This window comes from Bubalus kerabau, chromosome 8 (genome assembly GCF_029407905.1).
Source record: "Bubalus kerabau isolate K-KA32 ecotype Philippines breed swamp buffalo chromosome 8, PCC_UOA_SB_1v2, whole genome shotgun sequence".
Lineage (NCBI taxonomy): Eukaryota > Metazoa > Chordata > Mammalia > Artiodactyla > Bovidae > Bubalus > Bubalus kerabau.
The window spans coordinates 77,237,959-77,264,720 of NC_073631.1; the positions used below are offsets into that span (position 1 = coordinate 77,237,959).

Genomic DNA, 26,762 nt, shown 5'->3' on the forward strand with positions numbered 1-26,762 from the left:
TGGACTATGTAGCCAGGCTCTAGACACTGAAATCTCATCTCTGCTACCTATTGTATCTTAGTTAATTTATTAGCATTTTAATGTTTCAACCTCCTCATTTATAAGATGATAATAGAGCCCAGCCTACAGGCTGCTGCTGCTATTTAAATGAGTTGATATATATTAATAATAAATAAAGTGGAAAAATACCTGGCACATAAGAAGCATTATAGCTTAAAGCTGTTATTATTCACAGCAGGATTATTAATCATAACCAAAAAAATTGGGAAGAAAGCAAATTTGTATACTAATGGAATAAATAAATAAATCATGGCAAATATATGCATGAATATATACGTATACAAACATGTATATTCCCAATTATACTCTATATAAACATAATACACCACTTTATGATAGTAAAATTAAATGGACTGTCTCATTAACAGAAAAAAAACAAAGTAACTCACAAAATACATACAATATGATTCCATACATGCAAGTTTCTTAAGGTTAAGATGGTACATTGTTGAAGGAGACATATCTTTTTTATAAAATTAGAAAGAAATGTGAGATTAATTATCACAAATTCAGAATCTCAGGATGGTGATACCTTCCTGGAAGCTAAGAGGAAGAGGGAAGCAAGGAAAGTCATCCAGGTTATTTCTATGATGCTAATAATGTTCTATTTCTTAACCTGGATCATGAGAAAATAGAGATCCATTTAGGCTTCAAGTTGTACATATATCTCTTACTATTTTATATCTTCTACATTTACAAAAGTTTTTTTTTATATGAAATACATCACAAAGTTGGGGTATAAATATGTCTTCTTTGCTTTTATATTAGTTGCTATACTTACCACTTGCTTTACTGAAAAGAAAATTACTTCCTCTCTCATTCCATTCTTTAGAAATACTGTCCCAAACACAGAATTTTTTCCACATCCAGAAACTAATATATTAGAGTGCTGCATAGCTTCTGACTCCAGTTTCCACTGTTTTTCCCAATTTTAAAGCAACATTAAAACTGATTCTAAGCCATCTTACTGTTGATGGGGATGCAATCTGACACAGACAGATAATTCACATTACACACATAGTTTCCTGTCAACAGCAATTTCTGAAATGAGGCTGCAGCAGCATGAGAAACAGAGAAAGGAAGAAGATGGAAATGAAGAATGGAATTAGGAACAATAGAAAAAGATTCACCCCTGAAGGGTCAATTTGAGAACAAAACCAAACCAGCCTCAAACAGATCTTACCCATCCTCAATAAGAACCATCACTAAAATTGTACTTCTTGCAACAGAAAACAAGACTCTGGTAACATTAAGGCGGGAGTACTGGTTCTGAATTTCCTATTTTTTCCATGTAGAGTCATGTGTCACATTTGAAGATGAGCCACCCACACAAGGCTGCTTAGGTTCTGTTCATAATACACAGAGTAAGTTCCTGAATTGAAAGTTTCTGACAGAGAGAGTTGACAGGGTCTACATGAGCACTCATTGTTAAGATGGTTCATTATGTTGACCTCACAAAGAATAAAATCACAGTGATCTTTGAGACTGACCAAATTGCTCAAATGACATTATATTTTCTCACTGGCACCTACCCTCTCAAAGCTACAAGACCACCAGATTCCAGACCTTCAGCTACATGACCACAGAACTCAACTATAGGCTAAAATTAACCATCCCTTCAGGAAATTTTTCATTGGTGGGGTATAAGAAAGACCTTGTCAGAAAGGGAGGACACCGGTTCTCCTTAAGGGCCAGTCACTCTCTTGTTTCCCTCTAGTAAGTTTCCCTTTGGCCTGACTCGCTCTCTTTTTCTCTGCACCCACCTTACAAGAGTCAGAATGAAAATGAGAAAAAAATTGGAGAATGGGATTTTTAAAATGCTTATTAGGTATGATATTTTAAAAAATGTATTCTAGAGTCTGTATTACAAAGATTTTGCTCATAATTCCAGAGTAGAAAATGTTAAGCATGACTGCACAAGTATGATAAGGCACTGATTTATGTGTAAACTAGTGGAGAAAACAATTTTTTTGATTAGACTGTTCTGTATCACAAATATAAAACGGCTTTTCCTTTTTATTGGTTAGTTCAATAAATCTTGTCTACTAATCTGTAAATTGCTGGCTCAAGCTACAGGCCAAGATTTTCTCATTAAAATATAGTCTACGGAAGAGGCCCCTGGCATGAAGCAAAATCCTCTATCTAGTGTACAATTTTTCTATCCCCTGCAGACCCACCACAAGAAGATTTTTACTGTTTATTTATTGAAATACACAAATGCCTGTTAATATTTAAGGCAGCAATGATTTCCATGAGGACTCAAAGTCTTTTAAAACCTTTTAGATGCTATACACATCCCAAATTAGCCAGTCTTCCCATCAGGACCAACACAAGAAGAAATAATGAATGTAAAAAGTGTTAAAGAGTCTAGATAAGATAATAACGATTATACTGTCTCATTTATGAAATTAAAAAGAAAATTATGAGCACTGGCTAACACCAGTATGTAAATAATGAGACAAAGATGCAAGTGCTCTAATGTCCTAAAATGCTAAAGCAAAGGCTTTAGAGGGCTGGGAACTAGAGCAGTTATGCCCCCAGAGGATCATGTGGGACAAGTGGAGTCAATACTTGAGAGCCAGAGAGCAAGAGCGAGCTGGCGTAGATGCCCTGAGGACAAGCCTTCCAGCAACACAGTTTTGGGATGTTGGAAGAGAAGCTGAGTCTGCGCTCATCTCCTCTGAATCCAAAACTCTTAAGAAGCACAAAAATCCTATTGAGTAGGCTTGCAAAGTTTCCAGCGATAAAACATTCCTAACTATACAATGATTGCATACATGTAAGAAAGCAAGCCACTAAAAGTCAAATCCAGCAAAAACAAGAAGCCAGATTAATAAAGATTTCATACTTGTAATCCTTGAAGATTTTGAAATTGTCGTTCCCAGCATTCAAAAGAACCATGCATGAAATGTTTAAATGAACATCTGGGCAATGGCAAAGATAAGCATGAATCAAGAAATTCTCAGAGATAAATACATAAAATTTAAAAAATAGAATTTGAAGCAGTGAATTTGAAATAAATAATGCCATAAATGTCTAAAACTGCAGGAAAGATGTAGTACAAAACAGAATTTGTCAACTAAAAGACATACACAAATACTTTATTCAGAATGAAACAAGAGAAAGAGATGAAAAATGTGAAAGAGATGGAGGACAGAATGAGGAATCAAATGTTCCAGAATGCTGGAATCGCAAAATGTAAATGGAGAAGAGATGGTATTTAAGAGTTAAATAAAGCCTGAGTCTATTCTAGAATGGAAGAAAAATATAAATCAAGACATCAAAGGAGCACAGAGTATCCTAAGCAGAAAACTGAAACAGAAGTCTTTGATAGCTCTCTTTGTTCTGTACTCAAGTCTCTCATTTTCCCCAACTGTCTAAGTTCCTAAAAAGATAGAGAATGGCATTTAGAAAGAGTAATCCGAGTACTATGTGTGTTTATTGCTACAGAGCTCATTACATCTAGGCCTTTCAGTAGAAAAAAACAAGGAAATGAGCATTTCTTAAAGGAGAAAATGCAGCATGAAAAGCAAGTTCATGTTATTTCTTTTCGAATTTAAATTATCTTTATCTCTTTTCCCTCATTCAGAAAAACTTTGGTTCTTGGTAGTATTAACATATTCCTTAGTTCTTTCAGTCTACCAGTAAGAGAATAACAATCTGAGTACTATAACAAATAGCACAACTACTTAAAAAAACACAGGTTTTAAGTACAATTGACCTTTGAACAACATGAGTTTAAACTGTACTGGGGTCTACCTACCTGCAGAATTTTTTTTAATAGTAAATACATACTACAGGATCCAAAGTTGGTTGAATCTGAGGATACAGAACTGAGGACATGGAGGACCAACTAAATTTAAACTGAAATTTCCACAGCTTAAGTGATGGTGCCCCAACCTGACATGTTTAAAAGCTTAGAATATAATCCATTACAGATCCAGAATTTAAAACCACTGATAATATGACTTATATAATCATAATGCAACAGGTTCATCCATTCTTTTTTTTTTTTTAACTTTGAAAGTTAAAGTCACTCAGTCATGTCCAACTCTTTGTGACCCCATGGACTGAATAGTCCCTAGAATTCTCCAGGACAGAATACTGGAGTGAGTAGCCTTTCCCTTCTCCAGAGGATCTTCCCAACCCAAGGATCGAACCCAGGTCTCCCGCATTGCAGGCGGATTCTTTACCAGCTGAGCCACAAAGGAAGCCCAAGAATACTGGCGTGGGTAGCCTATCCCTTCTCCAGGGAATCTTCCCGACCCAGGAATCGAACAGGGATCTCCTGCACTGCAGGTGGATTCTTTACCAACTGAGCTATTACATGTCAGCTAAAAAATATAGTCACAATCTGAAAGTAGGAAGTTATTTTATTTGGTGGGAATGGTTAGAACTCTGAGCCTGGGAGACAGTACCTCAGTAGCTCTGAGAAAACTGCTCCAAGGAGGCAGGAGGGGAAGTCAAGCTACAAACAAGTTTGCAACAAAGGGAGCAGGCAGTCTGAACATCAAAGATCAGCTATCAAGTTAACGAATTTAGCATTCTCTGGATGGGAAGATGCAAGCCTCTGGGCTTATCGAATTCATTCCTTCATGTGAACCTCAGCTATCTGGAGCCAACCCTGTTTGCTTGTTCACCTAAAGGAGTGGCAGATGCCTGCTTCTTACGTTCCCCCGTCTCCTCGGCAATCACCATGAGGGGGGCTGGCATCTGCTGGATCACAGTTTTGGGAGACCTTATTCATATTCGGAGGCCAGAAATCACTGATGGCTGTGACATTTCTTATTTATTGTTATGGCAGGAGATATTTTCACGTACTTCTTTGTATAAATTTTCTAACTTACATAAAAATAAACACATTTACCTGGTTTCAAAGTCAAATCCATATAATGTGCTATATTTAAAGCAGTTTAACTCGATTTATGTGCCCTCCATATATTGTTCACCTTTTAAAAAGTATTCTTACTTACTTAACAACTGTTTTAATGTATGTATTAGTCACTCGTGTCCAACTCTTTGTGACCCCATGGACTGTAGCCTGCCAGGCTCCTCCATCAATGGAATTCTCCAGGCAAGAACACTGGAGTGGGTTGCCATTCTCCTCTCCAGGTGTTCTTCCTGACCCAGGGATCAAACCCAGGTCTCCTGCATTGCAGGCAGATTCTTTACAGCCAAATTTATATATACATATATATACACAAACATTTATACCTATTTTATATAATATACAACTTTATACAATATATAAAAATTACATATTTATAGATACATTGCATATGTGTATAAATATACATGTGTGCATGTCAATATATGTATGCATATTTATATATCTAAATTTATAGATATAAGCAGTAATATGTATAACACATTGTTCTACATTATTTTACTCCATAGCAGTATTTTTCATTCTTTTACAACTGAATAAAACTTTATTGTGTGGCTTTTTCGCATAGTATCAAACCCAAATATATTTCAAAGGGGATTGGAAATTTTAAGACTCCTTCAGTGCAGGGTCTTACACAAGTTATCTTTTTGCATTTTTGATTGAGTATCTTTGCAATAGATTTCAATCAGAGGAATTGCTGAGTCAAAAATTAAGGACACACAACTTTACTAAATCTTGCCAAGATTTTCTTCATAATAGCTGCATCATTTTGTGTTCCCACTAACAGCATGTGAGAACACCTATTTCCCCACAAGCTTGTTGATCAAAGAACATGCTGTCAAGTTGGAACTTTTGTCAGTCTAATAAAATGGAATCTCCTAGTTTCAATTTGCCTTTTACTTGTTGGGAACAAAGTTGAGAAACTTTTCCTATGTTTGAGGATCATTTCACCTGTCTTCTTTATGAACTACTATCTTTTCTCTATAGTTGTAATTTCTCTATTTTTAAAACCTCTGCATCATAACTAGTATTTTTTAAATAAATTGTAAGTACTTATCTCATTTCTCATTTATCTTTGTTTTGTTTGCAGTTCCTTTTTAAAGTATTCAAGTCACTCAATTTTTTTAAGTGGTCAAATATACCAGTCTTTGGTACCTCTTTCTTTTAATCAAGTTAAGAAATGTCTCTACTCTTAGGCTACAGAGGAACATACTCAGGTTTCCTTCTAGTACTTGTATAATCTGTTTTTAAATTTGCATTTGTCATCCATTTGAAATTTTCCTATAAGTATGGTGTAAGAATGAATATTTACTTTTTATTTACTTTTTATAAGTCTAGTCAGTTATCTCAATATCATTTATGCAAAAATATCTTTTCACCAATGATTGATATGCTGACTTTATAATAAATTTTCATAAGGATTAGGATCTATTTGTAGATTTTATTTCCTTCTCTTTGTCTAAAAGTCATAATACACTATTTTGATCTTTATGTGTTTTAATATCAGATAGAGACACTTCACTCCACATATCATGATTCTGTATCAGGACATTCATGGCTTTACTTGCTTATTTGTTTTTCCAAATGAAATGGCTAATGAACATATATATCCCCAGAGAGCAAAACAGTAAATGATCATTCTACTGAGACTGCATTAATGCATTAATTTATAAAATATTAGTATTTATATGATGTTAAAACTTTCTATGAAGCAATAGAGTATATAAACACAACCCAAAACCAATTAGAGGATATAATGAAAGAGAGGACCCCAATAGGATTATATTCATTTTCAAGCTTAAAAATGTTTCAAACCTGCATTAAGAAAAGCCAATAAAATTCTCCTGAAAGGTACAGAAGCAGCTAGAACAAAAGGGACAACATACTGTATTTCTGCAAATACAATTCAATATCACATGAGTGTTAATCACTTCCTTCATAACTATGACTTCAGTTTTCCCCAGTGGCAAAACTAGACAACTGCAACCCCTTAACTGTCCATTCGTAAACAATCTTGGAACTATTTGAGGAAGGAATATACATCCTGCCTATTATCTGAACTTTTCATGTTATTTACAGAAAGTATCAACAGAAGGAGTTCAGTATCAAAATATACTGGATGAATAGCATTAGTTTGGAAAAGAATTGCAAGGTATATGGTAGAACAGGCTTCCCTGACAGCTCAGTGGTAAGGAACACACCTGCCAATCCAGGAGACGCGAGTTCGGTCCCTGGTCCAGGAAGATCCCCTGGAGAATGAAATGGCAACCCACTCCAGTATTTTTGCCAGTAAAACCCCGTGGGCAGAGGAGCCTGGCAGACTACAGTTGATGCAGTCGCAGAGAGTCAGGCACGACCTCGCGACTGAACAACAACACACACAGTAGAACATCCTGTCGAGAAATGCTACACTATTAATGCTACTGATGATACGGAGCATAATTCTACATGGAAAGGGGCATCAAAAACCTTAACTCTAGAAAAGCCAGATTCTAAACGCAAAGAAATTTGAGAACACCTCAACTTAGAAATCCTCAGGGGGGCCCTGAGACCTTCAGGGTTCTGCAAAGTTAGAACATTATTTAAACGTACTATATGACTTATTTCACTATGTTGACATGCACCAAGCAATCATGAGTAAAACTGCTGGCACCATTACATGAATCGAGTGGTATCTAGCAGTCTAGTCTAGTCTAGGTAGCTAAGTCGTGTCAGACTCTTGCAACCCCATAGACTGTAGCCCACAGGCTCCTCTGACCATGGGATTTTCCAGGCAAGAATACTGGAGTGGGTTGTCATTTCCTTCTCCAGGGGATCTTCCCGACCTGGGGATTGAACCCTGGTCTCCTGCATTGCAGGCTGATTCTTTAACAACTGAGCTATAAGGGAAGACTGGTTATTAAGCTGTACCCATAGTGATATTTTTCACCCCCATACACTCAGAGTAACAAAAATATTTGATAATAATCAGAGAGAAAAGGCAATTTCAGTTAAAAATAACCTTGAAGAAGCAATAGAAATTATTATTGGTATTAAATCTCAACTCTTTGGTATGCATCTTTTAAATATTCTGTTTGAAAGGGGGAAATATACATAAACCAGTGATACTTTGCTGGATCCAAGTAAGATGTTTTTGGGAAAAGCACACATGCAATTGTGAGTTGTGGGGTGAACTAGCTAGTTTTTCATGAAGTAATATTTTTGCTTGAAAGAATGACAGACAAATAAATGATAGTTATTCCAACTGGGGATATTAGGTAGAAAATTTTTTAAATGAGCAAAGTAAGCCTGTCACCTCAAGAAAAAGAACTGACTAGATTCGTTGCCAATGATAAAATTGGCACCTCCAAAAGAAAATTAGAATTGAAAAACTTGTATCTGCCACTACACATGTTCCCAGTCTTCAAAGACTTTTCTGACAAGTTCCATGTTGATATTAATAAGCATAAGTTTTGGATACTGCATAATAAAATGTGCCAATATTTGGAAGATCCTCACAAATGATCCTTTCCAAATGACTAATGCTGGATGTTAAATTAATATGTATGATAAAAGACAATTCAGATTGAAAGATAAACCAATGAATTTTAATGCAATAGAGCAGGACAAGGTCACTGATATAGGTAGCAGGTTGAATGGTGGTTCCCAAAAAAATATGTTCATGTCTTAATCGCAAGAACATGGACTTAATGATAAAAGAATGAATTACTTGTCAAAAGATACAATTACATTATGATTTTTTGAGACAAGAAGCTTATTCTGGATTATCTGGGTGGCCCCACATCCAGTGAAACTATCTTAATAAGAAAATAGAGAAGATTTTATAGGCAGTAGCTATAGATGTGAAAATTGGACCATAAAGAAGACTGAACACTGAAAAATTGATGCTTTCAAAGTGTGGTGCTGAGTAAGACTCTTGAGAGTCCCTTGGATTGCAGGGAGATCAAACCAGTCAATCCTAAAGGAAATCAACCCTGAATATTCATTGGAAGGACTGATGCTGAAGCTGAAACTCCAATACTTTGGCCACCTGATGCCAAGAGCCTATTCATTGGAAAAGATCCTGATGCTGGGAAAGACAAGGCAAGAGGAGAAAGGGGTGGCAGAGGAGGAGATGGTGAGGTAATATCACTGACTCAACAGACAGGAATCTGTGCAAACTCCAGGAGATAATAAAAGATAAGGAAGCCTGTTGTGCTGCAGTCCATGGGGTCACAAGGAGTCAGACATGACTTAGTGACTGAACAACAACAAAGAGGATAGAGCAATGTGACTACACAGGTAGAGATTGCAGTGATGAGATCACAAATCAGGGAACACCAACAGTCACCAGGGGATCAAAGAGGCAAGAACAGAATCTCTCCAAGAGCCGTAGAAAGAGGGCCACCCAACAGGCACCTTGATTCCAGACTTTGGGCCTCTGCAACTGTGAGAGAGTAAATTCTGTTGCCAACTACTTCGTTTGTGGCAATTTGTAGAGGGAGCAATAGAAAACGAATACAGTATCGTTTCAGTTTCCACACTTCACCTAAACTTTAAGAAACTACCACTTATTAAACTTCAGCATAGTATTGAAAAATATTCACAATTATCTGAAAAATCTTTTAAGATACTCCTCCCTTTTCCAGCTATAGAAGTGTGAAAACAGATTTTCTCTGTGTATTTTTATCAAAATAATACATGGAAGCAGAATGATACAGAATCAGATATGACAATACAGCTGTCTTCTATCAAGCAGGTATCAAAGCAGTTTACACAAACATAAAAAAATGCTAGTCTAATAACTATTTTCTATTTTGGAAAAGTGTAGTTAACTTTCATAACAGTGTTTATGTTAATAAATAGTTGTATTATTTTTAAATGAATTAGTATGGAAACATTCTTAAGTTTTCTCAGTTGTGATTTTAATATAATAAATACTAATAGATATAGCTCATTTAAACAAAATTTCTGAGGGTTCCTCAATAATTTTTAGGAATATACCATGGCCCTAAAACCAAGAAGAATTATATTAAATTATATTAATCCATTTACTACACTTATAATTTCCTGCTTTATACATTCATAAGAACAACATCTGAGGAAGAAACCTACATCTCTATGAATTCAAAAGACTTCCTTATTCTTGAATAAAATATGAGAAAAGGAATTGAGAGGTCAAGCATCTTTAGGAAGAAGCTAAATTTCATATACAATGTATTCCTAAAAATTCCAAGTACTAAAAATCCTTTGACCTCTCAATTCACAAAAGATATAGACAGAAAGAGAAATACAGAACTTGGAGGGAAAAAACTATTCAAGAGTCACAGTAAGAATCTTTTGGGCTCCTTCTTGTACCCTGTGAAAGGATTATACAGACAATAATACTTCTTCAAATTCCTGTAAATCTTCCAGATAATTCATTCACACACAGAATGTCTATTCCTTCTCTTCAAACGTCTCCAAAACTCTTTCCTAGCCTTAACATGCCCTTTGACCTATGACCCTTCTCCTTTCCTCTAGTGTCTGTATCACAAAGGCCCCAGACCTGATGTGCTACCTGGAACATGCCTAGTAAGTAGAGAAGGAAAAGTTACTCAAGATTCAAAGCCAGACCAAACTTGAAGGTGAAGATGAGAGTGAAATAGAGACTCAGAACATTCATAGATTTGGTTCTGTATATATAGGCTTATATTAATATCTTCTTCTTCATGGAAGAAAGATCACTTTTTATTACTATATTATAAATCCTGTTGATTAGTTCTCAAATTTTTGTAATTATACATCAAAAACAGAACACAAAATAATAATAATTAATTTCACACATATTGAGAATGTAAAACTGATCCCTGGGTTAGGAAGATCCCTGGAGAAGGGAAAGCCTGCCCACTCCAGTATTCTTGCCTAGAGAATTCCATGGACTCTATAGTCCATGGGGTCACAAAGAGGTGGACACTAAGTAACTTTCACTCACTTTCACTATTGACAATGTGGAAGTGATGGCAGATCTGACAGAAGTTGATGTCAAAAAGGAACCCAAAGTAAAAAGAAGTGTAGGATGATGTCTTCATCCTACAGTGAGTGACTCAATAAATACTATCTAAAGCAGTGTTAGAAAACCACTTCTCAGGCCTCACCCCACACCTGTCGTTGAAGGTTTAGCTGGACTACTCTGTGGCATTGCTGCTCAGCATTCCTTTTGTGAGGCCAAGCAGCCTTGAACTGACAGGAGCCCCTCCACTGCACTTGTGATAGGTTTCCTCCTCAGCCTCCCAGGGTATTCCTCTTATGCACTCCTTACATAAGAACACTTTCAAGCTTTCCAAAACTCTGCTCTTCTGGTCTGAATTGACCACTCTGGCCTTAGCCCAAGAATCTCCAAGCATTCTACCCACCAAATCTAAAGAAGGCAGGTTCCCAGGTCCTGCCAGACTCTCTGCCTGCACCCTGCCTTGACCTCCCCCTGCGGTCCTGTGAGGCAGCCCGTGTACTTCCTTCAGGACTTGTGAGTAATAAACTTCTCTATTTCAATTCCCTTCTAGTCTCTTATTGAATCTTGGCTCACCATCCAATAGCCCAACATTTCAGCCCTGGGTCCTACTTAACAAATGTTAATTTAACAAAGTCACAACACTTGCTACATCACATCCTAGGGGTGGGGTCCAGCGACTTGAGTTCTAGCAAGCCCTCTAGGTGATTTTGATGCATGCTAAAGTTTGAGAACCAATCACTGTTATTTGTCAGATCAAGAAATAGGTCTAAAAATTATTGCATATGAAAAAAAGTAACCACTAGAATAACCATATAAGAGTTTCTCTAAGAAGATACATATAAGAAAACCAAGAGTGAAACAAGTGAAGGAGAAGAAGGTATTGAAATACATTAATTTCATGTTTTATAGAACACCATAAAATACCAAGAGTTGATAAAAGAAAGAACATCGATAGAAATGTATTATTTACATTACAATAACAAAGTTAAAACAGTTGAAAGTGCTATACCTGAGAAGTGGACTAGAGAAGAGGCATAGGGGACGCATTCATTCTTCATTGTATACCTTTTTATGAAGTTTGTTTTTTTTCTTTTTTCCCCCAAATTATTACATTATTAATGTGAAATAATGTCCAATATTCAATTTCCAGATTCCCTGGAAATCCTTACACCAATCTACATCTCAGTACTTAATTGAGCATCTATTTGTGTCTCTCATCACATCAAAGAAGTTAGATAGAGATTTCTTCTAAATGTCATTTTTACTAAGATTAGTATGCAAGGCCAGAGGGCGTGAAGATTTCCAGTGCCAAAGCAAAACCTGTACCAAAGCTAAGCAGGGAAAGACTATTTATGCTATTGCAATAGGACAGAAAGGCTCCCTTATGCTGAGACAAAAGGCAGGAGGGTTTTTAAGTAATGGGGTGAACTAGTGGGAAAGTGCTGGAGGATATTCGGGGTAAATTGACCAAAGAAATGTGTGGAGCAAGATTTTCAGTTGCTGTGATTAGGCCCTCTGGGTTTATTCATTGGTACCCATCAAAGTTAGGCTCCTACCTCTCCTACTGCGAGACAGAGGTGATCTTTTGTTGCCTGTATCTCTAAGAGACAGTACCCTGGTCTTTAAGACATTTCCTAGGTTATAAATATGGCAAAAGGCTAGAAAGAGATTTATATACGTTTCAAAGGAGGCAGAGAAAGACTATACAATTTCAATTTTTCTAAATTAAATGCTTGAAGAAAAGGTAGATTAGGACCAGTAATAAGGAAGCAATATGTCTAAAGTTTAATCAAGCTGAGGGGACTGTTGAGGCCATCGGATCATCAATAACATTATTTCACATGATAAAGTGCTGCCTATGAACACACACTGGAATGATGACACACTCCCACATTTCTTCACCCATCCTAAAGAGCACTCCTGTCTAAGGACCACATATGTAGTCATCACATGAGACATTCAGGGCACATGTGCACTCTTTATCTTTTCTCTGACACCCATACCATCCCTTCCAATAGCAACCGTATTTGACTATAAACTACTTGGGGAAAGATTCTGTTGTGATTGATTTTTTTCACCTTTGAAGTGTTCATACAGTACTCTACAAATAGATTATGTTCAAACAATATTGACAAATGAATTTTCCCATCCTAAAGATACATATTAAAGAACATAGAGCAGAATCTGACAATTTGTTCAGGGCCAAAATCAATTCACAAACCACATGTATGTAATCTCATCTGTACTTGCTCTTCAACCCCTTCTATTTAGAAGTAAACCTTTTAGAGCACAGTAAACCTTTTAGAGCAAGTAAACCTTTTAGAGCACAGATCCAAGTTCAAAAGTCCTTTTGACCTTTAGATGGCAGAGAACCTACAAAGCATGTAGTTCCCTGATGCCAAGTTAATGGGTTAAAAAAACTATAAGCAACCTCTGTAGAAAAAATATGGAGATAACCAAAAGTAAAACTACTTGTTTGATTATAAAGTGTTACATATGCACTTAGTAGATCACTTAGCAAATTGCTAACCTTTATGAGGAATGATTAACATTTTCACCATTTACCTTAAAAGCACACCATCATAGAAAATGTCTTATTATGGGTAAGTAGATCATCTACTAGCCTATTTAGGTAAAAACATAAATGCACAGCGTTATATACATGTAGACAACTTAATAAATTGAACTAATCTGTGAATTATTTCAGGCACTCTTGTCCTCAGCTCAGGATGGAGTGGAATTTACATCTATTTTAAACTTCCCATTACTTTCAGATAATAGACCATTTTGCTTTTTTGAAAATCATCTCCCCATATTTTAGTCCCCCTGAATTTTTTTAGCCACTCAGAACTTGTCCTTCCAGTTCTCTTCCTGATATTCTCATCGTGAATCATTCCAATATGCTTAAGGACCTTAAAACATTTTTGAGTTTCCACCAACCAAAAACAAAAACAAAACAAAACAAGATAAGCACACAAAAGAAAGTATCCAAAGAAATCTATATTTGTTGTCTAATACCACAAATCATTCCAAAATGTAGTGGCTTAGAACAATAAACATATGTCATCTCATAGTTTCTAAGGGACAAGAACTCAGCTGTGGCTTACCTGGGTGGTTTTGACTTCAGGTCTCTACGCGAGGTTGCAGTCAAGATGTCAGCCATGTCTGCAGACATCTGAAGGCTTGATTGGACCTGGAAGACCTGTTTCTAAGAAAGCTCACTAACCTTGTGCCAGTTGTTGGGAGGAGTCCTCAGGTTCCTCACCACAAGCTGCATCAGCATCATCAGCACATGGTTGCTGGATTCCCCCGGCATGAGTAATCTATGAGAGAATATAGCAGAACCACATCTTTTATGATCCAACCTGAGAAGTCACACGCCATTATTTTTGCAATATGCTATTGGCTCTTCAAATAGGCATCATTTCATGCAAGAGGGAACTACACACAGGTACGAATAGCAGGAAGTGAAGATCACTGGGTATCACCTTGGGTGCCAGCTATCGTAAATACCCTTCTGTTATTCCTGCCTATATATATTTACTTGGTAACCAATGCCCCACTCTGGTTCTGCTGCCAGGCTACTCAAATATTTGACCTTTCCTCTCCCATTTTTAATATTTTTTAATTAAAAGAATTTTTTTTTACTACTCCTTGAGACTTGCAGGATCTTACTTCCCAATCAGTGATCAAACCTGTGCCCTCTGCAGTGGAAGTGCAGTCTTAACCACTGGATGCCAGGGAAGTCCTCCTGTTTCATTTTTAATGATTCTAATTCTTTCTTGCTCCCTTTATAATCTACTTCAGTGCACACCACTCCACAGAAACTACTTCCTTAGAGATTACCAATGATATCTTTGTGCTTAACTGATGCCCTTAGACTTTTCCTGAGACATATTCAATATCTTGTAATGTTTGATGTTACAAACCACCCACTCCTGAAATTCTCTCATCCTTTGACATATTTGGTACATTACCTAAAGGCTTCTCCCATCTCTCTGATGCCACTTCTCCTCTCCCTCTCTCTATGAGATTCCTAAGTGCAGAGTATTAAGTTTATCCCTCTGATTTTCTTACTATAGTAAGACTGAACTGATTACCCCTTTACTACTTTAGCTACGCCATCTATTATCAGGCCTACATTTCCTTCCCTAGTCAATCAGAGGTCCTTTACACCTGCCTTCAAGGAACTCCATTCTCTGTGAAAGTGAAAGTGAAGTCGCTCAGTCGTGTCCAACTCTTTGTGACCCCATGGACACCAGGCTCCTCCGTCCATGGGATTTTCTAGGCAAGAGTACTGGAGTCGGTTGCCTTTTCCTTCTCCAGAGAACTTCCTGACCCAGGGATCGAACCCAGGTCTCCCGCATTGTAGACAGACGCTTTACCATCTGAGCCACCAGGGAAGTCTCATCTGTAGACAGGCTCATTTTTTCTTCCTTCAGTGCTTCCTGGAACAATTTGGTTTATCCCATCATCTCACTATCACCAGATCAGATAAGCCGCTAAGTCACTCTTGGCAACTCCATGAATCGCAGCAGCCAGGCCTCCCTGTCCATCACCAACTCCCGGAGTTCACTCAGACTCACGTCCATCCAGTCAGTGATGCCAACCAGCCATCTCATCCTCTGTCGTCCCCTTCTCCTCTTGCCCCCAATCCCTCCCAGCATCAGAGTCTTTTCCAATGAGTCAACTCTTCGCATGAGGTGGCCAAAGTACTGGAGGTTCAGCTTTAGCATCATTCCTTCCAAAGAAATCCCGGGGCTGATCTCCTTCAGAATGGACTGGTTGGATCTCCTTGCAGTCCAAGGGACTCTCAAGAGTCTTCTCCAACACCACAGTTCAAAAACATCAATTCTTCGGCGCTCAGCCTTCTTCACAGTCCAACTCTCACAACCATACACGACCACAGGAAAAACCATAGCAGATGAGCAGAGCAGCAGTATTTTAGCTGCTAAACTTGTCTAACACAGACTCTGTACTTGGGTGCTCAGTCACTCAGTTGTATCCAACTCTTTGCAGCCTCATGAACTGTATCCACCAGGGTCCTCTGTACATGGGATTTCCCAGGCAAGAATACTGGAGTGGGTTGCCATTTCCTTTTCCAGGGAACCTTCTCAACCCAGGGACTGCACCCACGTCTCTTGCATTGCAAGTGGCTTCTTTACCACTGAGCCGCCGGGGAAGCCCTAACACTGACCTTGTGTGCTTTGTCGCTCAGCCATGTCAGACTCTTTACAACCCCATGGACTATAGCCTGCCAGGCTCCTCTGTCCATGGGGATTCTCCAGGCAAGAATACTGGAGTGGAGTGGAGTGTCAGGAATACTGAAGATCCTCCAGGGGATCTTCCCGACACAGGGATTGAGCCCAGGTCTCCTGCATTGCAGGCGGATTCCTTACTGTCATAGCCACCAGGGAAGCCCATAACATTGACCTTGCTTCTACTATAATCCATTTGTCATATGTTTTAATGCTAAATCTCCTTTATAAATTCCTTTTATTTTTTTCATTTTCCAACATAATAAGATTATCATCTACTGCTTTCAAATCTTAATTCCTTAGTCTAGCTGTTAATGCATAAATTAATATTATCTTCCCATTTGGCTACCATACCTAATTTCTTATTCCTCTTATTTATTTTCCTTATTTCACTTTGGTGATTAACCATCCATTCACTATGTTCCAAATATATAAATCTCCACATTTACCTTTTTATTCTGTTTTTTCCCACAAAAGTAAATTAAAAATAAAAAACAAAAACATTCATTTCCTACCAATTCATCCTACTCATTTTTGAATGTCTAGCTCAAATTCCACAATCCACATGAAATATTCTCTATTTTAGCTCATACTGGGCAGCTTGATTTTTGACTTCCTAATGCTCAATTAGGCATCCATATCTTTGATTCTTTGTTAGCCTTATTTTCATAGCTAACTTGTGCAAGTGTATAAAGACTGCAATCATATTTTACAATTATTTCCTTTAAAACATCTAAAATAGTCTACAAGTAACATGCTGAGCACATAATAGGCCATGAATAAATATTTATTGGTTAACTAAATGAGGACAATAACTAGAAAATTCCTACATCATTTGGCAGGATGACTACAGGCAAAAGACTCCTTCTCAAAATAGAATATCTTAGAGTATATTTTTCCCATGTGTCAACAACAAAAACAAAACACTGTCTCCTAGGAGAGCCAAGCATTAGCTCTTTAAAAACATGTATAAAATCCACAAGACACAATTGTTAAAGGTACAACTGTTTAAATAAAAAGGCATATACACAAGATAATTGCTTCATTTAGCAAGTATGGAGAAAATCAGATCACATTCCAAAAGGAATATGATGATGTCAGCAGTTGGAGAACAGTCAAGGAAAAAATCAAGCAGTAAGTTTGCTGTCTTAGATTTATTAAGGGAAAGGAAATTCTTATAAAGCCAAAAAGATAAGAGAAAGCCTACATGATCTGTTACAGAAAAAAATAGTGATGCTAACTATATCACAGCAAAAATATTATACTTTCCTATTTAAAACATTAAAAATTTATGTTATTAAAAAATAACTATGACATATCTTTGGAAAGAGAACATATCTGTATTTACCCCAAAGTCTCATGGCTGGTTGTGCCCTCTTTTGGAAGCAGTGTTATGTCTTGGAAACAGTATGAGTTACCACAGCCAGAGGGACCTGGGTTACTAGTTGAAGGATCTTAGGCAACCAACCTCAGTGGGCTGTGTGAGAATTAAATGAGATTACATATCTGAAAGAACCTGGCGTGGTGTCTGACACATGCTGGTCAATGTGTCTTCATTTCCTTCCATTCTGCTTTGCAGAGATAAAAAGAATAGGAGGTGGACTAGCCCTGGAGTAGGAGGGAGGAACCAGGAATTATTATCCAGCTCAGTTGCTCATTAAGTTGTGGCAGGAACAGTCTTCCAGTTTTCATTTTCCTATTCTTCCTTTTGGCAGTAGATGCCCCACCCCCCTGATGTTTAATTGGCACACAGGAGCCAGAGAATACTATTTCTTAATCCTTCACAGGGTTTTTAATCATGTGACTTGCAGAGCCTTTGGGTAGACTAGACACTTACTTATCACTCACTACACACTTCTGCCCTAAGCCAGTCCAATACCCATGACTCCTTCCTGACAGCTATGGATTCTTCTGTGCATAGCCACCAGACCAGAAGGTCCCTAAGGAATCTTCCAATATTCTGTAGGTCTGAGGAAACACATGGAATAATGTTCACTTCTCTGGTAATCATAATGAATTGGTGGTTTTTGTTTTTTGTTTTTTTAAGAGAAAACTTGAAATAATCTAAGTTTTAAAATCATCACATCTCTTTTGCATGTTTTTAGTTGGGAGACGTATGGTATATTGGCGTCCTGTGGCTGTTGTAATAAATTACTAGCTAAAATAACAGAAATTTATTATTTTACAGCTTTGAAGGCCAAAAGTCAAGGTGTCTTCAGGGCTACACTCCCTGGGAAGGCTCTTGTTGTTCAGTCACTAACTTGTGTCTGACTCTGTGACCCCATGAACTGCAGCATGCCAGGTTTGCCTGTCCTCACTATCTCCCTGAGTTTGCTCAAACTCACGTGCATTGAGTCAGTGATGCCATCCAACCATCTCATCCTCTGTGGCCCCATCTCCTTTTGCCCTCCTTCTTTTCCAGCATCAGGGTCTTTTCCAGTGAGTAAGCTCTTTGCATCACGTGACCAAAGTACCAGACCTTCAGCTTCAGCATCAGTCCTTCCAATAAATATTCAGGGTTGATTTTCTTTGGGATTGACTGGTTTGATCTCCTTGCTCTCCAAGGGACTCTCAAGAGTCTTCTCCAGCACCACAGTTTGAAAGCATCTATTCTTTGGTGCTCAGCCTTCTTTATGGTCCAACTTTCACATCCATACATGACTACTGTAAAAACCATAGCTTTAAATATATGGACCTTTGCTGGCAAAATGATATCTGCTTTTTAAGACACTTTGTAGGTCTGTCATAACTTTTCTTCCAAAGAGCAAACATCTTTTAATTTTATGGCTGCAGTCACCATCTGCATTGATTTTGGAGCCCAATAAAATGAAGTCTGACACTGTTCTCACATATTCCCCATCTATTTGCCATAAAGTGATGGGATCAGATGCCATGATCTTCATTTTTTGAATGTTGAGTTTTAAGCTAATTAAAAATTCTCTTTCACCTTCATCAAGAGGTTCTTTAGTCCCTCTTCACTTTCTGCCATTAAAGTGGTGTCATCTGCATATCTGAGACTGTTGATATTTCTCCCGGCAATCTTGATTCCAGCTTGTGAGTCATCCGTTTAGTATGATGTACTCTGTATATAAGGTAAATAAGCAGGGTGACAATATATAGCCTTGACATACTCCTTCCTCAATTTTGAACCAGTCAGTTGTTCCACATCCAGTTCTACATGTTTCTTCTTGTCCTGTATACAGGTTTCTGGTGAAGTCTCTAGGGGCAATCATTCCTTGCTTCTTCTAGCTTCAGGCCACTTTAGGCATTATATAGCTAGTGGCTACATCACTCTAGGACTTCCCTGGTGGCTCAGATTGTAAAGAATCTGCCTGCAATGCAGCAGGCCTGGGTTTGATCCATGGGTCAAGAAGACCCCTTGGAGAAGGAAACAGCTACCCACTCCAGCATTCTTGCCTGGGAAATTCCATGGGCAGAGGAGTCTGGTGGGCTACAGTTCATAGGGTCACAAAAAGTCAGACATGACTGATACAGCTTAGCATGCATCACTCCAGTCACTGCCTCCATATTCACATGGCCCTCTCCTCCATGTGTTTTCTCTTCTGTCTATAACATCTGCCTCTGCCTAACCTCTATAAGGATACTTGTCATTGGATTTAGGGCCCACCTAGACAATCCAGGCAATGGAAACCCACTCCAGTACTCTTGCCTGGAAAATCCCATGGATGGAGGAACCTGGTAGGCTGCAGTCCATGGGGGTCGCTAGGAGTCGGACACGACTGAGCGACTTCACTTTTGCTTTTCACTTTTATGTACTGGAGAAGGAAATGGCAACCCACTCCAGTGTTCTTGCCTGGAGAATCCCAGGGACGGGGGAGCCTGGTGGGCCGCCATCTATGGGGTCGCACAGAGTCGGACACAATGAAGCGACTTAACAGCAGTAGCAGTAGACAGTCCAGGATAATCTCATCCCAAGATTCTTTAGTTACATGTCCAAAGATTCTCTGTAATTACTTCCAAACAAAATCACATTCATAGGTTCTAGATGTACACTTGGATGTAACTTCTGGAGTTTCATTGTTGAACCCACTACAGAATGCTTCATAAACACTCACTTATAAAATACAGGTAGTATAGATACTTCACATTCTGAAAAGGAAATAGTCAAATACCAACTTTCTCAACTATTTACAAAAAAATAGCATTTCAATGAAAACTTTAAGATGTTTTAAAATCTTTTGGAGTTACAAGTTTAAATAAGAATCTTTTCAATCAGTATCTCCTACTTTGTCATGTAATATTCATTATTGTTAACCATGTTCTATTTTGGGAATTCACTACTTCTTTAATAGAAACCTTGCAAATGATTCATTTTTTTCCTGTTTAAACAACTAATACATATATACATTCTTAAAATTCAATACAGAAAAGAAAGAATTATTCTCCTTGGGTACACCTTGCCTAATTTCTCTCTTCCCCAACAAATAACAGTTTAAAATTCCTTTCAGAATATTTTGTGCACACATAAAGGGTAGTTACATAATTTTTTTTATCATAAATGGAATCATGCTATACACAGCACTCAGTGAATTACATTTTCCTTTTATCAATGTTTGGAAGATATTTCTTTCCAACTTAGAAATCTATACCATTATTTTTCTAACCACACAATATTTGACAGAAGGAATGTGGCATAATTTATTAGTGAACATATAAGTTGCTTTCAAATGTCTGGTGTCAAAAAAATCTTGCATTGATAATGTCTTTAAGAATGTACAGAAATCTCTATAAGATGGATTTTTAGATGTAATGTTACTTGGTCAAAGATTATGCACATTTCCAATTTTATTGAGCCTGCGAATTTCCTCTCCAAAAAGTGTTCTACAAACTGGCCAACTGAGGCTGAAAGATAATTCTTACCTGATCAATTAACTATCTATATATACGTATGTGTACATATTTGTATGTATACACATACATATAAGTTAGATGTGTAACAAGTATATTGAAATATATATATTACACACACATCATTTTTATACTATTCAGGTATATGGAAGGCCACTCAGTTTTAGTTAGATAAATTAGGGAAGAGTTTTCTTATGCTCATATCCTTCCTAACTCATCTATCACTGAGCATCAGGGACTCAAACAAGAAAAGAGACCCACTTTGGGGTGTAATGAACAAAAGGTAATAGAGAAAAAAAAATCTGTTGTTTACTGATATAACATGATGCCAAGGCAGGATACTCTCCCAGACAAGAAATTCTCCCTCAGAATATACATGACTCCACAATACCTAATGGATACATCCTAAGTCACTGTAGGAACTCAATCCAACAGTGCATCAGAACTCATTATGCCTTTTTCTCTAAAGTTCTAGTGTGAGAACACTTGCTAAGATCTATACGTAACTTGAATTTCAAGGTGATCTGATTTAAATGAGCACAGAACCACAAATTATATATTTAGGTGCTTTTTAGCTAAACTAGGAAAGAGAGAATATTTTTTCATCAGGCTCAAGGTTGAATTGGAGTGACAGTTACATAAAAATTCTTATCGAAGTGCCTCCATAGCTGTGAGTCCTGACTTCAGCACTCCACATAATTATAAGATAGTAACAAAAATTATTCCAAAGCACTTGAACAATTATATGCTCTTAAAACAGGCTGAAAATGAAGGATGACATGTTTTGAGAGTAGTAGATCTGAGAGTACTTTAAAACTGTAGTAAGAAACTGTGTTTCTCAGTTAGAGAAGTATATAAAATTATTTATCAATCCATTATGGAACATCTATAGACTCAGAATTTACTGTGTTCCATTAAGTAGAGAAATTCCTTCCATTAGTCTTTTCCTTATTCAGGGATGAAAACATCCTTCATCCAACCTCACTGAAGTCCAATATGCTCTCAGTTTCTACCACCTAACTCCCGCCCCACAACACATATATACACACATACACACACACAGACACACATGTCATTACCACATATTTAGCAAAATAAGGTTACCAAATAATAAAAACATGACAGGTTGCATTGCAAGGACTTGCTTTCTGACAAAAAGCTAAGATGCATAAAACATTAAGTTGCTGCAACACTTGTTTTATTTACAAAAAAGAGTAGAAATGTTAATAATTCAGATATATGAAGAGTCTGCACTGAAGGTTATAATACACTGGGGATTAGAGACACAACTCCAGAAGGTTGCACTTAGGTAGTGAGATATTTCAGAACGAAAGGATTTGTACTAAGGGTTGACTCTATTCCAACAAACAAAACAAAGGATTATTTTTGTGATCTTTATATGTTATTCTTGGAAAACTTTTCATCATTCAGAGATGAAAATCGTTTGACAGTCTTGTGATTTTTTTTTTTTAAACCAATGATCTGATACTTTTCTTGGCAGGTTTTCACTTTACTGAGATGTAATTAACAGTCAATAAAATGCATGAACTTTAAAAGTTCAGTTTGATGAGCAGTGACAGTTATATACAGCCAAGCAACCACCATTCAAAATACATATAGTAGAACAAATGTTCCCCTATACTCCTTTCCAGTCACTTCTTTCCCTCCTCCTACATCTTAATATGGGATTTCTACCACCATAGATTACTTTGGTCTCTGTTTGGTTTTCATATATATGAAAGCCTATAGCATGTGCTCTTCTGTGCATAGCTCCTTTTGTTAAGTATAATGTTGATGTGTATGCACATTGTTCAGTGTATCAATAGTTTTTCATTACTAAGCAACATTCAATTCTATGGATATACTACAACTTGTCTATCAATTTTTATATTGTTAGACATTTGGGATGATCCTAGTATAAGGCCATTATAAACACAGCTGCTATAAACATTTTTCTACAAGTCAAGGTGAATACCTCTGAGTACTACTTATTCCTAGGTCACAGGGGAGATGTATGTTTAACTTTTTAACAAACTTCAAGTTTTGCTAAGCAGTTTTACCACTTACACTGCCATCACCATTGTATGAGAGGGTCTACCACTCCACATTGCCACCAAAATTTGATGTTTTCAGTCTATTTTAGCCATTCCAAGGCATGTTTAGTAGTATCTCATTTTTATTTTAGTTTTTATAGCCTGATGTGTGTGCTTTGTCACTCAGTCATATCCAACTCTGAGACCTTTTGGACTGTAACCCACCAGATTCCTCTGTCCATGGGATTTTTCAGGCAAGAATACTGGAGTGGTTTGCCATTTCACTGAGGGGATTTTCCTGACCCAGGGATAGAACCTGTGTCTCCTGTGTCTCCTCTGTAGGTAGGTTCTTTACCTGCTGAGTCATCAGGGAAGCCTCTAACTAAAGACATTGAACACTTTTAAAACATACTACTTCTGTGAAGTATCTATTCAACTCTATCACACACATTTCTATTTGGTTATTTGTGCTTTTATAGTTAATTCGTAGGAATTCTTTATGTATTCTGTATACAAATTCTTTGTAAGATACTCTTAATCTTTTCAGTTTACATTGTATGTATTAATTTTTAGTGGAGTTCTTTTGATGGGCAGAATTTTAAAATTTTTCCTAAGTCTAATAATCAACTTATGTTTTATGATTTCTGTGTCCTGTACAGGAAATCTCTATCTAAATTGTGGTCATGAAAGTATTTTTTCTCTTTTTTTTTCTAGAACTTTTTGAATCTGGTTTTATGCTTAGATCTATGACCAATCCAAAATTAACTTTGTGTATGGCATGAGACGAGAGTCAAAATACATTTTATTCCATGAAGATACCAAGTTGTTCCTGCAATGTCTGTGAAACGACTTTCCCCCAAAATAGCTTTGGCAAAAAAAAAAAAAAATCAGTAAACGGAATATATATGGGTCTATTTCTAGACTTTAGTCTGTTCCATTATTCTATTTGTCTATGCCTAGATCAATACCACTGCCTTGGTTGCTGTGTATTTATAATAAATTTTGAAACCAGGTAAAGTTTTCCAACTTTTGTTCTTTTTCAAGGCGGTTTTATCTATCCTATTTTCTTTGCATTTCTTTGCATTTCTGTATATATTTAGAACCATCTCATCTACTTCTTCAGAATAGCTTGTTGACTTCTTGATAAAGATTGCATTGAATGTATGTATCTATTTAGAAAGTAAAGATATCTGACAGCAAGATTTTACTTTCCAATCTAGAAACATGGACTATCTCTACATTTTCTTAGGTCTTATTTAACTTCTCAGTAATACTTTAGTATAGAGATCTTAAATATTTTTCATTAGACTGATTTTTCTTATTTTCATATGCTATAGTACATTTTTTGTTTTTGTTTTTTAATATAAATTTATTTATTTTAATTGGAGGCTAATTACTTTACAATATTGTATTGGTTTTGCCATACATTTTTAAAGTGTTATTTCCCAATTGGTGGTGAGTGGAGACATGCTCTACAGCGGGGATCCCTTGTAGTTCTAACCTATTACAAGAGGCCATCCATGCCTATTAAACATGTTAGCAGTTCAGCTGGGTTTTCCCCTCTCCTTTATTTAGTAGACATTTTTTCCAGTGATAAGAACAGTGGTAATACTCTCTTATCCTGTAAAGGGATCCTTACACTCTGATGTTTTATTTGTTTGGATTTCTTTATGTGCTTCAGCTTTATGACATGATATTTTTTAACTATGATGTTTATAGTTTAACTGGTTTGTAATTTGGTTGTTAATTTGAGACTGAAGTTCTGTCACAACTTTTTACGTTCAAACTAGAAAAACTTTTGGTGAATTTTTTCATACCTTTAGAACAACTTTCCTTATTACTATGCCTGAAAGAGCAAAAAAAGAAAAGTATTAAATAGCACCCAAGAGTCCATGCAATCATGATGAAGACTAATCACGAATTTGACCTTTTTTTAATCCAAAGCCCATAACGCAACCTTTCATGAATAAATTATCCAAGTCTTCTCCTAAAGTTGCCTTTGAAACCACTTTGCTCACTATTACTTCTTCTAATCGGCTATTTATTGACATACTACTCCTCTGTACAATATCACTACTTCATTTTTTTCTTTCTGATATTCTAAAAGCACTTGTTTGAAGTTAAGAGCTCTGTTAATGTCTACAGGGGTCTCTTTCAGAGGCTATTATAAAAATTGAAATCTAGATAAAAGAACATCCTGAGGAAATAATCAATGAGAAAAGAGTGAAAGTCGTCAACCAAGCGGTCTTTCAGATGCAGGCGGTAGTGTGAGGCCTGGAGTTGGACTCTGATTCCAGCTCCTGGAGTTAAGAGAAATAATACAGCATCTCTCTGCTGAGGCTCAAAAAGGTCAAAGTTGCTCAATGATGCTACGTCACCACTATTACCATTTCTCTCCAAACTGCTCTCCGACTTTACCCACTCCAAAATACCTTCTGCATCTACTGCAACTTAGATTCAACAGAGAAAAACTCAAGGTTGACTCTTAGATTCATCCCACCACAACCACCCAAAAAATTTGTCCAATTCTGGTCCTGTAAATCAAAAATCTTGATGCATAGTTTCCATAGTTATTTCTTAAATCATTTTAATGGAAGATGAAAAATTCCTTAATAAGAACTTGCACTCAGAGTGACTGTCATTTGATCTGCTAATGCTCAAATTATGGTAGGCCCTATGAAAAGACTGATAATCCATGATTTCTGGCCTATTGCTGAAAAGTAATGGCACCTAACAAGATTCCCAAAGACCAAACACTTATCTTCATTCTCAATACAAAAACTCTTCAGAGAAAAAATTGTGCTACTCCCTTCATGCTGAATCTCATTTCAGACCCATGTTCCTTACTATAGCCCACGTGTAATCATTTAAATGTCATGAAATCCTGCACATGTGTTTGATAGAGTAAATGAAATTACTTCATGTAATTTATTTTACTTTCCGTGATGGAAATGCGTGCACATAAATGTCACTGCATTGTCAACTGCACTTAATGGCAGCTGCGTATATCCTTTGAGGGTTTCTCGTCAGTGGGGATTTTACCTTCCAAATATAATAAAATTTCTCCCTTCCTACACACATGTGGACTGAAGCACCGATTAGTGTATATTATTAGTAAGAAATTCCCCCGCGTGATTCTTTGACCACAGAGATGAGGCTAGGACTTCACTGGGGCCAAGTTATTGCTTTAACAGGATTTCTGGAATATTTTCACAAATGATACAAGTGGTTCTTTTAAAATCAAGACTGCAGTAGCACATGGTGCCCTTTTTGGAAGCAATTTTTGCAAACGAAGAGCAGATGCTTCTATGACTTGAAGTTGGTAGGCACCGAAAGACAGCAAAACTGACACAGGAATAATGAGCCAGCATCTCACCAAAATAATTTTTGTGAAGGGTTCTGTGCCTTAGGATCTCACTTCTTACATTTGCCTATGTATCTTGCACGGGTGAAACCACAACCTGCCTTTGCTTGATGAACTTGCCTTTCTGCCTTCTTACTAAGCACAGCTATATGAAGAGTCTTTGACTGACCTGATAGAAAGTTGACGTTTTTTCTCTATCATTTGTAAAGCATAAAGCAAGAAGCATCTTTGTGATTTAACAAGAGAAGACTCTTGAGAGTCCCTTGGACTGCAAGGAGATCCAACCAGTCCATTCTGAAGGAGATCAGCCCTGGGTGTT

At 37.0% G+C, this 26,762-nt stretch overlaps 1 protein-coding gene across 50 annotated transcripts in view; it reads right to left on the reverse strand.

Annotated features, from left to right (window-relative positions):
- The window catches only part of LOC129659367 (uncharacterized), a 382,363-nt gene that overhangs the window by 316,744 nt on the left and 38,857 nt on the right, over positions 1 to 26,762 (reverse strand). For 41 of the 50 annotated variants that reach the window (XR_008718050.1, XR_008718039.1, XR_008718043.1 and 38 more), the window contains one exon: positions 14,146 to 14,242. Coding sequence is in view for 30 of the 50 variants with exons in the window: in XM_055590613.1 (XP_055446588.1) it covers positions 14,146 to 14,242 (97 nt within the window). In the remaining 20 variants the exon portion in view is untranslated. Of the gene's footprint in view, positions 1 to 14,026; positions 14,243 to 26,762 lie in introns of all 50 variants that reach the window. The other 9 variants (XR_008718044.1, XR_008718046.1, XR_008718038.1 and 6 more) reach the window with 1 other exon arrangement.